The 14,710-nt window shown below is 35.6% G+C and overlaps 1 protein-coding gene across 4 annotated transcripts in view; it reads left to right on the plus strand.

Annotated features, from left to right (window-relative positions):
* ADGRL2 (adhesion G protein-coupled receptor L2) overlaps nt 1–13,901 on the plus strand; it is a 222,282-nt gene extending 208,381 nt beyond the window's left edge. The window contains exons 20-23 of one of the 4 annotated variants that reach the window (XM_029284080.1): nt 1,328–1,456; nt 3,157–3,253; nt 7,843–7,971; nt 11,573–13,901. In XM_029284080.1, the coding sequence (XP_029139913.1) occupies nt 1,328–1,456; nt 3,157–3,253; nt 7,843–7,971; nt 11,573–12,327 (1,110 nt within the window). In that variant the 3' untranslated portion in view covers nt 12,328–13,901. Of the gene's footprint in view, nt 1–1,327; nt 1,457–3,156; nt 3,254–7,842; nt 7,972–10,779; nt 10,833–11,572 lie in introns of all 4 variants that reach the window. The other 3 variants (XM_029284078.1, XM_015815684.1, XM_029284079.1) reach the window with 3 other exon arrangements.
* Nucleotides 13,902–14,710: the final 809 nt, after the last annotated feature.

Consider the following 14,710-nt stretch of genomic DNA (forward strand, 5'->3'; position numbering starts at 1 on the left):
GGATTTCCCAAAATATTTGTGTGTAGCCACAAGAAAAAAAATCTTTCTTGATTTATAGCCAACGGTACTCAGATGCTGTGACAGAGAGAAAAGTGCCTGGATGGTCTCAATATTTGAGCGTGTTCATAGAGATATCTGCCTTCGGCACACAGTGTAATACAAAAGGAAAAACCATGTTTAATATCTTGAAACATTGATTAATGATTTAAACTAGACTACATTCAGAGAGCAGGTGCTATTTGAAACTATTCAATTCTGTCTTGAAACTTCAATATCCTGTCATGATCACAGTGCTTAAAATAAGTGGAATGATCGTCTGTGTATTAACAGAAAATACTTAGTTGACACACTTGTACCCAAATCATTGGCCAATGGAATAATGTACAGGCAGTCCTCAATTACAGATCACTCATTCAGTGATTATTTAAAACTATGATAGCATTGAAAAATGAGATTTACGATGAGATGTGAAGTTGCTGCCATTGCAGTATCCTCTCAGTACATGATAGTGATTGGATGCTAGGCAACTGGCTCACATTTTCTATAGTTGCATGTGATCACCATTTGTAACCTTCAAAGACAGCTTCCAACAAGGAAAGTCAATGGGCAAGTTGGTAGGAAGTTACAAGTTGTGGTCACATGACATCTCATTAACAATCTCTGGTGATTCGCAGAACTGATATAAGTTGGCACAATCACATGATTTTTCAGTTTAAGATCACATCAGTTATAGCAAGAGTTGTCCATCCCTGTTGCCATCAGTAAATGAGGACTATCTATATTTGGGGAACATGAATTGATTACTGAAAAATCTATATCTATCTATCTATCTATCTATCTATCTATCTATCTATCTATCTATCTATCTATCTATCTATCTATCTCTATATATCTGTCTAATCTAATCTAATATTAATCTAATCTATCATGTGCAAAATTTACCACTTGAGGGACAGGACTTTCTGGAAAATACTGGAATATTTCTCCATCCCAGACCATAGCAATCCAGCCATTTGCAGGTGGCCCACTAGTTTTTCTAAGGAAAATTTCTGGAGTGCCACCTTATACTTTGGCCCCAAATAATATTTACAACTAAGAAGGTGTCATTATTTTCCCCCTGTAATCAGTGTTTGGGAATATAATTGGGAATGTACTGAACCAGTCCCCAGAACATCGTAAATGTTGCAAAATAATGTTAAGTACAATATTCATGTTTGTTTAATTGGATGTCTAACACAGTTATATGCTTCATTTTATTATATAGAAATACATTTCAAAAAGGAAAATATAAATGTATCTGATTACGATCATTGTTATTCACATATAGGTACGCAAGGAGTATGGCAAGTGCTTCAGACATTCATATTGCTGTGGTGGATTACCCACAGAGAGTCCACACAGTTCAGTAAAAGCATCAACAACACGAACAAGTGCCCGCTATTCCTCTGGCACCCAGGTAACAAACATTTTGACAGTATTTCTAATGACAGCATCTTTTAATTAATCTTGGTTATCAAACAGCCTATTGAGATATGTTCTGTTTAGATACACTAATTGTATTCTCATTATAATAGCCCTGTTGACAGTATTTTGATACACACACATACATACACATACAAATTGTATGCCAGTTCAAAAATTTCTGAAAGTTTGAATTTGTGGAGGTAGTTTTAAATCCTTTACTGAGTAATAGCTCCATCCACAGATAGATTTAAATAATTATTCTCTGATTAAAAAATGACTGAATGCAACTTTATAAAATAAAGTTTTATAAAGGTCATAAAGTAAATCAGATGTGAAACTAAAGCATGCTCCTTGTAAAGAAAAGTTTCAGAAAATATTTCCTGATGGATTTTTAGATACGTATTTCAAAAACATTTTTGTATATAAAATAAAGGCATTGTTAGCAAAACCTCCTGGAAAATCACCTGCATGAACTGCTGCATATTGGGTATCACCTGCACTTTTGAATATATGCAGTTGTGAAATACAAACAAGACCTCACTGTTTGAAATAATGTTTGTCATGCATTTGTGGGGTTTGACTTCTGATTATGTTTGAAGAAAGTGTTTGGAGTGTGTTTGTGGATTTAATGCATAAGCAAAATGGTAGACAGCCTTTTGCATAAGTATACAGTCAATTTTTCCAGGATCTTTTTATCCACTTAAAAAAAAAAATCTGTGGTTGTTGTATTTAAATAGAACTGAATGACCCACAAGGGCACCTCTAACTAGTGATAAATTTCTGTTTAAACAAAATTATTTCCATGAATAAGGCCCTCATGTTTATATTACATTATATTTCCCCCCCAGATTTTTATATTATATTTTTTTCCAGGGAGATGAAAAGAACTGAGAATGGGACTAGGCCACTGCATTTTCTCTCTCTTTTCTGTATGTGTCTTGTCTGTGTGTATGGGTGTATGTTTCTGTATCCAGTCTCTTCTTCTTCTAAAAGTACTGATGAATTATAACTTCTTCAATTTAAACATAATTGAAGCTTCACAAACATTTAACTCCTTAACTTTCCTTCATAATAGAGCTCAGCTGCTGTGGAATTATTGGAAAGTAATCCTGACATGGATTAGAAAAACTTTAATAAAGCGCGTAAATTACATAAACATCTCAGCCCTCATTTGTTTTAGGTCTTTTATTCCGCCTTTATTATTTTCATACATAACTGAAGGTGGCAAACATACCTAATATTCCCTCCTCCTATCCTCCCCACCACAACAAACCTGTGAGGTGATTAGCCGAACTTGACTGGACCACAAGTTTGTTAATTCTTCTGTCAGCATCCCTTGGTCAACCTGGAGAGAAAATAAAATGCCACACGCTTAACACTGCCTAAAAGGCACCAAAACTTCATTTGCCTTCAATTTGAAGCCAAGCACATAACATATCCAGTATAACTACTCACTCTTTTTCAGCAGCCTGATTTTAATAATATGCATAATAACACTTAACTATGCAAAAAAAAATTAACAGCATAGCCTGGAACACATTGACTTGGAAGTGAGTGCTATTGTGTTCAAGAAAAGGGCTTACATAAGAGATCACATGAGATGACTGGGGGCTAGTAATAAAGTAGCAGTAGTGGTCTTCTGCAGCCATTTGAGATGTGACAGTTCCACCTGATTTTCTTTACATTTAACAGAGCCGAATAAGAAGAATGTGGAATGATACTGTGAGAAAGCAATCTGAATCTTCCTTTATCTCAGGTGATATCAATAGCACTTCAACCCTTAATCAAGGTCAGTTATTTGATAGATTTCACTCTACTTTTTTTAATGGTATTTCTTAAATAAAAATGTCAAGGTATTAGATTGCAGTAATTAAACCAAATAAACAGATGTGCTCTGGGAAGTTATTATAAGCTAAAGATCTCAGCATTTGAGTGAAAACAGACACATATGCGGAAGACTGTTTTAAAAAAGAAAACCTGTAACTCAGACTATTTGTCTTGAATACATTTAAAACTCAGTTCCTTCATCTCTTTACTTAGGATGAAAGTTGACATTCGCGTTCATAGAAAGCTCATTTAAATAAGTCTCATCAATAATTTAACTTAAAAGCAAGAATATAATTTTAAAACTTTGCTAACCTATATTTTCTAAAACTGAAACAGAACTATCAGCACAGTAAAATTTTAAATGCATTAGATTACCATACACAGTTTGCCTGTAAAATCAAATTAGCATCAGCTCGCTATAAAAGGCAGCTGAGAATTCATTTTCCTTCCAGGATAGTTCTGATCATGTTTAGAATGTGGAGCATTTCCCTGCCACATGACAATCCCAGGGAAGGAAGGAAAACCTTATCTTGCTTTTTAGATACTGGTTTAAACCTTTATGACTTTCACTCAGATTTAATATTTATATGTTTTCAGTCCCGTTCACGTAGATATACAGTACTAAACAATGCTAAAGTCCCATCTGGAAATGGCCACAATGGGATTTTATTCAAGCACAATGTTTTGTTGCAAATTTAAAGCCTTAAAATGCTCATTCAAAATTGGCCAGATCACTTCTTCAAAACCCAGTGGATGAGAAGAGGGGGTCGTCTTGTCAATTGAACATTCAGAAAAGCACTGGATAAATTTCAGTGCCCAAGTCTAATTCTGCCATGACAATGATTGGGGGATTGCAATTATTATGCACTTCAGTTTTACAAAATAAATAAATGCACGATTGTGGTCAGCATTACAGGAACATTGCATAGTAAATAGCACGACTATTTCAAGCTAAGCATCTATTCCCAAAGAAATCACAAGCTGGATTGGTTTAAAAAGTAGCCATTTGCTTGTAGAGTCTTTCAGTCCAAAAGAGGATTCTTGTGCAAAAGAGGATCATTCATACTTTGATTCAGCAAGAATTGGTTTCCATAACAACATTCCCCACACTTGCAAATGTTTCTTCATTGTCTTGAGAGAGATTTGTATACACAAAGCAAATATTTTTAAATAGATATTCCCTGATGAAGTGATTAAGAAGCACAAGTGTCCTCTTGAGAGAGAAAGAGAAGGAAATGAGGATGTGTGCATCATAACATAATGCAACCTGCATCATGACATCATTAAATAATTGCACAATCAAGATGTCATGATGCACGTATCATCATTTTGGCATCATTGTGCTTTAGTCTAGATGCCTATATTAATTATTGTAGCTGCAACACATACATATGATCACATAGAATTGAAGATATATATATATATATATACATATATATATATATAATAAAAGATAATAGCTGTTCCGGAATTTCTATAGAATAATGTACAAAATACAATCGGGTTTAATAATCTACTCAATGTTCATCAATATTGTGTACAGTAAAAATCTAACTCCTGGATTCAAACTTGTGTGAGGTACTGGTATATCCTACAAGGGATTTCTAGTTCTTTGCAGCTTCATACATCATTGTTTGCCCTTGCTGTAATGTGTACATTATCCTTGGTAGGAAATATGAATCTCCCTTCAACAAAGCCTGTGCTCTGTGTTTTTCGTGTCTAATTGTAATGCAGTGCCAAGCAATTATGTGCAAAAGGGAGTGATCTTTCTTTGCAGTGTTCTGTTTTCCCCCCAGAACTGGTCAATCTGAGCATTCTAAAAGTGGTTTGTATATTTCTGCAAGCGTATCTTCCAGAACAGGAAGTAGTTAATGGAGTTCTGGATGTGATCCAGCCCCCAAATGAGCCAAACTGAACATTTTAGGGAAAGTGAAATGTTCCAGTGATGAACTGATCCTTTATGCATAGCTGTAATACCAAGCAACTCAACATGTATAAATTTCAGGAATTAATCACTGGTTTTTTTGGCAGAATAAAGACACTGCAATATTTTTTTTCTCTGATCTCAACCCAATCATTGTCTAAGGCTCTCTTCCATTCTCTACAAAGGATATGTTATTTTCAGTCTAGGCTATAGCTTTTTTTTTGTTGGCTTTCCTTTCTTGCCACAACTGTGAACTGGAAATGGAAGGGGAGAGAAAAATCAGGAACGAGAAATATAAAAATATTCTATATTAAAAGACAAGCTATATAATAGAAGAATGCGAGAGAGTCAGGGATTCTTATCAGATTGATCTTTCTCCCTGAAAAGAAATGTTGTAAAGTGAAATGATTTATTGTCAACTGAACGTGTTACAGGTAGTCCTTGATTTATGACTAATTGAACCTGGAATTACAGTCGTAAGCTGCTGTGGTTGTTAAACAGGTCACCATGTGACTGGGCCAATTTTACCTTTTTTATCTCTCTATTTATTTATTTATTCATTCATTTTCTATTTTTGAAGCAGGCAGTAAGCAAATGCACTGGTCATTAAACAGAGCCATTTTACCCAATGGATGCTTTGTAAAAGCCAGAAATTTGCAATATTTGACACAGGATATTGAGAACAGCCATAAAGGTGGACCAGTTGCTAAGTACCCAAAATACATTCATGTGACCGGGGGTGTGTGTGTTAATATCTATTATAACTTTGAAATCAGGTCTTAGTAGCTTTTGACAGGTCCATTATAAGTTTGAATAATTGTTAAGCTTATTGTAAATTGAGGACTATCTGTAAAGCTTCTTTTTATCATTTCTATAAAAGAGGAAAAAACTAATTAGATATATTAATCTGCAGTTCATAGTCATGATTCACAGACAGGCTATAATGTTTGTTACACTAACCCACCATTTCACTTATAAACAATGGTTTGATGCACTACATTAGCTCAGCTTTATTCAATTCACCATGGTTGAAACAAGCTATGGCTTAGTATGCAAGTGCAATTGTAATTTTTGCACCTCTGATGCTACCTGGTTGGTTAGGCACAGTTTAAGAGATAATGCAAATCTGAAATTTTCATTACTCTCTGAGAACATCCCAATGAAATGACCTCTGTAACATTAAGGAGAATGGGAGCCGGATTCTTAGTTTACGATGAGAAAAGTGTCATACTCAGAATTGGGGAATTAATGTTCAACTATATCTGGTGAGTATACTGGAAACAGTATATCTAAGTGGGTATCAAAGAACTATAGCCAATTATGTAATTCAACTGGAACTATACTGCATTGTTATTATAATAGCAATTTTATGATATGCAGTATAGTGACAAAAGGATTTGCATTGCCTTTGCTAATATTTAGAGTAAACCTCAAACTGTGGACGGAAAAAAAATCAAAAAAATTAAATCAAATTGCAAATAAGATTAACGTAAGCTGACAGTACAGCAATTCCCAAAACTCCAGGATTTTTGCTACCTAGAGTAATAATATAAATTTTAGTAGTGATAAGAACATTAATATTTAAAATGTAATATCTTCTTCTATTTCCACAATGAGAACCTAATCAATTTAAATTTTGTATATGCATTTTTGGGCTGCTCTGTGTCTCATCTTGGGTCAATATCAGGCTCCCCTATCTACTTTCAGATTGCTCAGTTGAAAGGCCCTTTCAACGTAATTTTATTTGCATGTCTACAAAGCAGTAGAGTCTTCATATCTGTTCTGACAACTATATTAATGTAACAGACCCAAAATCAGTGTGATGTTTCACATGCTGAGTTCTTAGCAAGTAATGCTGTGTGTGGCTGCTTCATTAGAAGCTTATTGGAAAGTGTTGATGCATTAGGACTGAAATTGCAGAAAGAGCTTTTGTATGAGCTTTCATTGTGTTCATTTAAGATTCTTTTTACAGAGAAAGCAGAGATAACTTAAAAGATAATTGACTTTACAAATCCTCACCGATAGTGCAGCATGAAGCCCATTTGACATGTAAAAATATATGAATGATTTTCCTTCGACCTCTCTTTCTGCTGCTCCTTCAGCATGTGTTCCTTGCATAGAATGGAATAGGCGTCTTGCAGCTTGCCGTTGCTTACTTTAACTTTGTTTTAAACTATGCGAGTGATAAACCTTGGCTGTTGCTATCAGAGAATTGCCTATTGCTCTCAATTAACAAATTTTTGATGTATCTAGTCTGGTGCCTATCCACAATAAAAGTTACAGGCATTGAGTTGTAACTTCTTGAAATAGAACATTGGTCTCTGTATTTAATTGCTATCCATGTGTTAACAGCAATTTTGTATAAATTGTATAAATTAGCAAATGTCATTCTCAGCAGGTGTTTACTTTGGGGATTTGGCCAGCACCTGTGAATTACTGAAACCTAACTATATTTTCATTCTCTTCCTTCAAATTAATAGTTCAAATACAGTCAGATATGTTCAGCTGAATTAAATTTGACGGGATATACATGACTTGTGATGAAATTTTTAAAAAATACACATTATTGGAACTGTCAGCATCAAATGAAAGAGCTGATGTCTCTCTTTCTGTTTCTTTTGCTTTAGGAGTGACTGGCAATTACCTACTAACAAACCCTCTTCTTCGACCGCACGGCACTAACAATCCTTATAACACATTGCTCGCTGAAACCGTTGTATGTAATGCCCCTTCAGCTCCCGTGTTTAACTCACCAGGTGTGCCCACACTTTGGGATATGTTAATTTTGCATTTTGCTTTAAAGTATGTTTTGCTCCAAGCCTTTTCTTTTAACATAGTTGGAGCTACAGTTTCCTTTAGAATTCTTTTCCTTCCAATGCTACTGATAATGCCAGGCTTGTAAAACTGCACTATATTATAGTGTTAATCCTTTGCCATAGTAGTATTTGCCAATAATCCTCCATGTTTTTAACACAGGTGGCATAAATCTTAATATACTATTGCAGGACTGACACCCCATGCTCCGAGAGCCCATCTTCAAGATATATATCACTTAGAGGTATCACATCTATGAAATATAAATTGAATCAAAAGCTTGCTGAAAACATCTGCTTATGGAGTTGATTAGACCATTAAACTCACACAAAGGCATCTTGACATGTGCACTGTCATGCTGTGGAAAACTGCATCCGGAGTCACATTTAGAGGCCAACTATAGTATAGTGCAGCTTTATAGGAGCCACTTTGATTTGCTGTGTTGTCTTTTGCTTTGTTTTCCTTAAGAAAGTCATCAGATGGTGGCTAGTCTTAGAAAAGCAGAATTGTGAGGAATATACAGCCTAATTGCTGGATCTAATCTCAGATGCTTAGGACAGACTGTGTTTTCTGTCCTCTGAGCATTTGTCACCTAACTTGACATTGCTCTGATCTATCATTCAGTTGTAAGGATATTAATTCACTATAAAAGGCAGAGTTATCAGGATTCCAGAGTGTTAGCCATATCTTTGTTATACTGTACCAGCCAATAGTTTTTTTTAAGTAATGAGTCCTTTAAAAATGAAATAATGGACCTTTATTATTAGTTTAATAAATCATTTTAATGTAAATGAAATCCTGTCTTAAACATTTATAACATGTTTTTTTAAAACAAAAAACTAAACGTATAATAAACCTGTTATATCAATTTTCCTTATTTTTTAACTGAACTGCAGTTTCTGTGTTCATTCTCGTGTTTTCTTACTTTCCTTATGCTCTCCTCTAGCAACCTACAGAGAGACAAGTATGGGAGTAAAACTTAACTTTGCCTATCAAATGTAAATTTTTTCAGCATGATTTTTAATGGGCACAATTAAAACATAACTAGCGGTCATGAAGTAGACTCAGCGGGCAAGTGGTTCACAATTTCCAAATTAATTATTTCCATACTCAGCGGTACATGGGTACTGCTTTTTGGAAGAACCCAAAAAAGTCACTAGGTCTGTAGCAAGCCCTATTGGTAACTGATGATATCCAATGCTGAAATAATTTGCTGCTTAAAACCAGAGCACTGTTGAGCAAAATGCTTAATAATTGACATAATATTTTTACATTCCCACAGTAATCTTGCTACAGGCTAGGAAAGACTTCAAGTGAATTACCTGATCATGGGCATCTAAACTTGCCTCTCTAAAACTGGCTTAAGTGCATTGGAGTGTGCTTAACGCTGCAGTATATCACAGAAAATTCTTTTAAGGATTATTAAATATGCTTCAATATTTATTTAATAGAGTATGAAGAATTAGATTATTAAGAGAGAATGCTTTTATAGAGGAAATTAATACCGGCATGTGGCCCATGCATTGGTTCTCTCTTATGAATGCCATATGTTCCATATGGATAAAGCTTTTGCAAAAAAAAAAAAAAGAATGAAAATATATATGAAATTATCCCACCTACCAAACTTGTTTAATCAAAGGCTACAGCTTTTCAAAGAATTGTAACCTTTTGTACTAATTCAGCACACATTAATGGCAAAAACAATGCAATGTAAGATTAGCTCTGCAGCTTTTTGATTTCTCAATTAGTATTCCATAACCAAAGAGAGACAAAAATCTCTGAGGCATCAACCTAGTATTTCTATCTTTATAGAAGCAACTTTGAATTTTCTTGGTTAAGCTGCAGCTTTAAGTACTGGCTGAAAACAAACCTGGAAACATTTTTAGATGCACACACAGCCTTTTTACTTCTCTGTAATTGCTCCAAGCCTTGCATATAATGCAGCAGCTTCACAGTGGTCAGTTTCATTCAGACAACAGTACTTCATTCTTCCTTAAGAATTCCAGACACTGCTCTAGAACAATAAAAGCAATTCTTCCAACAGCTCACTAACAAATCATCTAACTTTCCATGATCCATGCCATTCAATTTCTTTAAGAACTTTCTTTTATCTCCTTTTTTGGGAAGCACTGTGATGTCTTAGTTTACATGTCTTTGTGTCTCTAGAAAAATGAATTTTGTCTCCAGTAAAAGGACATTTCACCATAAAATTCCTTTTTCTCTTTTTTTTCCCCTCTTCTCTTTCTCTCTTCCTAAACTTTGTGTCATCTTTCCAGCAGATGTATCCAATTTCTCCATTTCTCCAGCAGTTGAAAGTTATCGGTTCTGACTGATAATCTCCCATTCCACAGCTAATATTTCTTCTTTGGTTAATTTCTGTGACCCATGCTCAGAGAAATCCCTAAACATTTCTGCTTTTGATTTCCATATGCCCATGGTGTCTTGTGGGCTTAACTCTGAATAGACTTATGCTGGTTCATACGGTTCTGTCACTGTGACTGATGCAAACTGCAGGGCTGCAGGTAAAATTTGACATTCTGAAGCCTGGGGCTATTCCTGGCAGAGAGAATATAAAATGCAACCCTTCCTCTCCCTTCCAAAAAAAAAAAAAAAAAGCACATTAAAGTGGGAAAAAGCTGTTATTGCAAGTAATCTAATTTGCTGAACCCTTGCTCTGACTAAGTTGCTGAGACGCTCAGTAATTCTTCATCTTGTTACAATAAATCATTTTACTTTCTTTTATATATCAGCTACTCTTAGGCCAGATAGCCTGAGCAGACAGACATGATGTGAGTTGTCCAAAGTGAGTCATTCCACCTGCTGTCTTTCCTGTGTTGGATGGTGCTTGTGGGCCTCAGTCCCTTTCAGTGTGAGAGATGGGCTGTCTGTGCTTAACATAAAGTCTCTGTATTTGTCCATTTTTTTGGTCATTCTTTTGTTTGTTCCATCTTCAGCTAAAGAAACACACAGACACAAGGAAATGTTAGAAATGTTATATTAAAGTAGCTGCTTGCTAAATATGTGGGTTTACTGTTATGCATTTACCTTCTGTTTTGTATGTGACCTGATTCCTTTCCCTTACTTCCTTCCCTCCTTCCCTTTTATTTATTTATTTTTAAATTTAGTGTTGTTTAGGACAAATTCTGTTGATTTTATTTTTCCCGTTGTACTTATGCACTAAATGTTTATGAATGTATTGCTTTGCATTCATATGCAAGGACATGGAGTCACTTTCTTCTTCCTTGCAGGAAGAATTGTAGAACTGAATCCTAAATTGGTAACTTCGAACCTGTTAACATTTGTTTTAAAAATTTCTGATTGAAAATATCATTGAAGCCCCAAGGAAAAACAATATTACTTTGTAAAATTTCTCTCTCTCTTCCATACGGTGTGTAGCTCTTTACCCTTGGGAGTCTCCCTGGCATGTCCCAAGTCCCACTTCCAAGTACAACTTTGTCCTGAACCACATTAAAGATTTTCTTAGAATAAGAATTTTAGCTCCAGGGTAAGCAGTAACCTGTGGGTGTCCCTTCTCTGTTGCAGGACATTCACTGAACAATGCCAGGGATACAAGTGCCATGGATACTCTACCGCTAAATGGTAATTTCAACAACAGCTACTCTTTGCGCAACGGAGACTATAACGACAGTGTGCAAGTTGTAGACTGTGGACTAAGCCTGAATGATGCCGCCTTTGAAAAAATGATCATTTCAGAATTGGTGCACAACAACCTGCGAGGCAGCCACAAGAACCATAACCTGGAGCGCACATTACCAATCAAAGCTGTGATCGGCGGGAGCAGTAGTGAAGATGACGCCATTGTTGCTGACGCATCGTCTTTAATGCACAGTGATAATACGGGCCTGGAGCTGCACCAAAAGGAACTTGAGGCCCCTTTGATTCCTCAACGGACTCACTCTCTTCTGTATCAACCACAGAAGAAAGTGAAGATGGAAGGAACCGATAGCTACGTGTCACAGTTGACAGCTGAAGTTGAAGACCACCTCCAATCGCCCAACAGAGACTCGCTTTATACAAGCATGCCCAACCTCAGAGACTCTCCGTACCTTGAGAGCAGTCCTGACATCGAGGAAGATCTCTCTCCATCCCGGAGAAGCGAAAATGAGGACATTTACTACAAAAGTATGCCAAACCTTGGAGCTGGCCATCAGCTTCAGATGTACTATCAAATCAGCAGAGGGAATAGTGACGGCTATATCATTCCCATCAACAAGGAAGGATGTATTCCAGAAGGGGACGTTAGGGAAGGACAAATGCAGCTAGTGACAAGCCTTTAATAGCGTAGCCAAGGAATTCTGAAGGCCACATGCAAGTATTAAATAGACAGACTTAATTGGCTACGTGCAGACCCCCTCATATCTGCTTGAAGTGACTATTACTCTTGTCCCTGTGGTTTCTCCCATGTAAAGGAGTTGACTGGACCTTTCAGTTCTGTGAATTTTTATAAATCAAAAAAGCTTTGTATATACACAGAGTATACTAAAAGAATTATTTGTTACAAAGAGGGGGAAAAAAGAGATACCATCAAGGTATTTTAAGATATCTTGCTGCTGACATTTAAAAAAAAAAGATTGTGAAATAAACACACACACATACATACATGCAAAGTGTTCCAGCCATTTTACAGCAGCAGTTTGGGAACTAAATTTGTAAATATGGCTGCATCATTTTTGTATGCCTGCATTGTATTATATACAAGACGTAGGCACTAAAATCCTGTGGGACAAATTTATTGTACCTTACTATTCCTGACTAGACTTGCAAAAGCAGGAGAGAGATTCTGCACCAGTTTGCTGTTCGTGACAAATCTTCCCCACTAAGGCAAGGGTTGAAAACATGTCTAACCACTAGCAATCAAGCCACAGGCCTTATTTCATATATTTCTTCAACTGTACAATGTTCTCATGAAAAAAAAATGGCTAAAGAAATTATATTTTGTTCTATTGCTAGGGTAAAATAAATAAATACCTTTGTGTCCAAACAGAAATATAATTGTCATTAAAATAATTTTAAAGGATTTGAAGAAAATATTGTGAAACGCTCTTGGTTGCACATATGCTACAAGCTGTTTCTTCTTACACTCGGTTCCGTAGTACCGTAATATGTTTAAAATGCAAACTCTACCCATTTTCTACTTCTTTTTCACTGTAAACAGTGTTCTGCTTTGACATGATTATTCTTATGGCTTAAGCGTGATATTGCCAAAAGAAGATATTTTATGGGAAGAAATCTCTTAGATGCCAATTTATGCCAGGCCTTGCACAAATTTGGTTAGAAAAGAACAATCACCCACTAGCTATAGATTCAGTTCCCTTTTGTTCTTTTCTTTGGAGAAGGCAGGAGGGAAATTGGACTAGTGAATGAAAGGTGCCTGCCCCTTTTCAGCTAAGAGAAAACTTAAATATTACTCTTCCATATTCCTTCTGCCTATACTTAGTAATTAATTTATTTTATGATAAAAGAGCTAATTAAATGTACATTGTTTCAGGTTTTTCTTTTTCTTTTTTTTTTTTTGCTCTTTCCCCCCAAATTCCTTTGTGTAAACCTGTTAATAATGAGCCCATCACTAATATCCAATGTAAAGTTTAACACCTGTTTGACAGTAAATAAATGTGAATTTTTTTTCCAAATAGGTAAAAATGCGCTTTCTTGCATTATGGGTCATAAGCTCGATCATTGATTTTGTGAGCTGGTGAAATTCTGCTTTAGGATCACTCCTTTTACAGTTTTCAGACTATGTGAAGAAGATTGAAGGAGGGGTCAGTTCTGTGCTGCAGCTTTATTGTCACGTGTTATCAAGATGAGAAGCAGCAGATTGGGTTAAAAAGTTAGCAGCATATTCCCCCTTTTATATGAGAGACTTTTTTTAAAATAAAATCCATACAATCTTATTTATTAAAAGAAAATTTGAAAACTGTACAGTCATGTTTCAAGCAACTGTAATGCTAAATCTACAATTAGCGATAAAGATAATTAATCTTTTGTTCCTGGAACAAAAAAAAAATACTAACATTGCTTCATTTATTAAAATGTCATGAATATTCAAGCCCTTGCAAAAAATGGTAAAATCCCAGCATTTTTGTGATATGCAAATTAACCTGACTATTATTACTACTGTTAGCAAAGAGGGAATCAAGGCAGAAAATTGATACAATGCCCAGAGCTTTATAGTGTGTCAACAACAAAGGATTTAAATTTCACTAAACTTATTTGTTTATTCCTCAACACTGAATTGTCTATAAAGCACTCCAAATTCCAATTTTCATTCACAGTAACTCAGATTTAAGTCATGTACTGATTTTTCATTCTTATTGCTAATTTGTTGGATCTTTTCCTCCCATTTGTGAGCGTGTGTTGTGTGTATTGTGGCCCTATTAGATAAAACCAACATTAAACTGGCAGTCCCTGCCAAGATTTTCATTAATAATTAAGGCCACTGGGTACAATCCACAGTGAAGTTCTGCAGAAGCACCAGTGAATTGATTGAAAGTTGCATGGCCAAGCTTTCCAGTAGCCTTTTACACAATGATTGATGGAATTTAATTTAAAGAAAGCTTTTGATGCAGCTATGCGTGGCGTAGACTACCCAAATGTACACCAAGGTTTGCTGTGATCTACATGTTACTTCAGATCAGCATGATTTTCTCAGATCGTTTTGCC

The sequence above is a fragment of the Protobothrops mucrosquamatus genome, unplaced genomic scaffold (assembly GCF_001527695.2).
Source record: "Protobothrops mucrosquamatus isolate PMUCROS unplaced genomic scaffold, P.Mucros_1.0 scaffold365, whole genome shotgun sequence".
NCBI lineage: Eukaryota > Metazoa > Chordata > Lepidosauria > Squamata > Viperidae > Protobothrops > Protobothrops mucrosquamatus.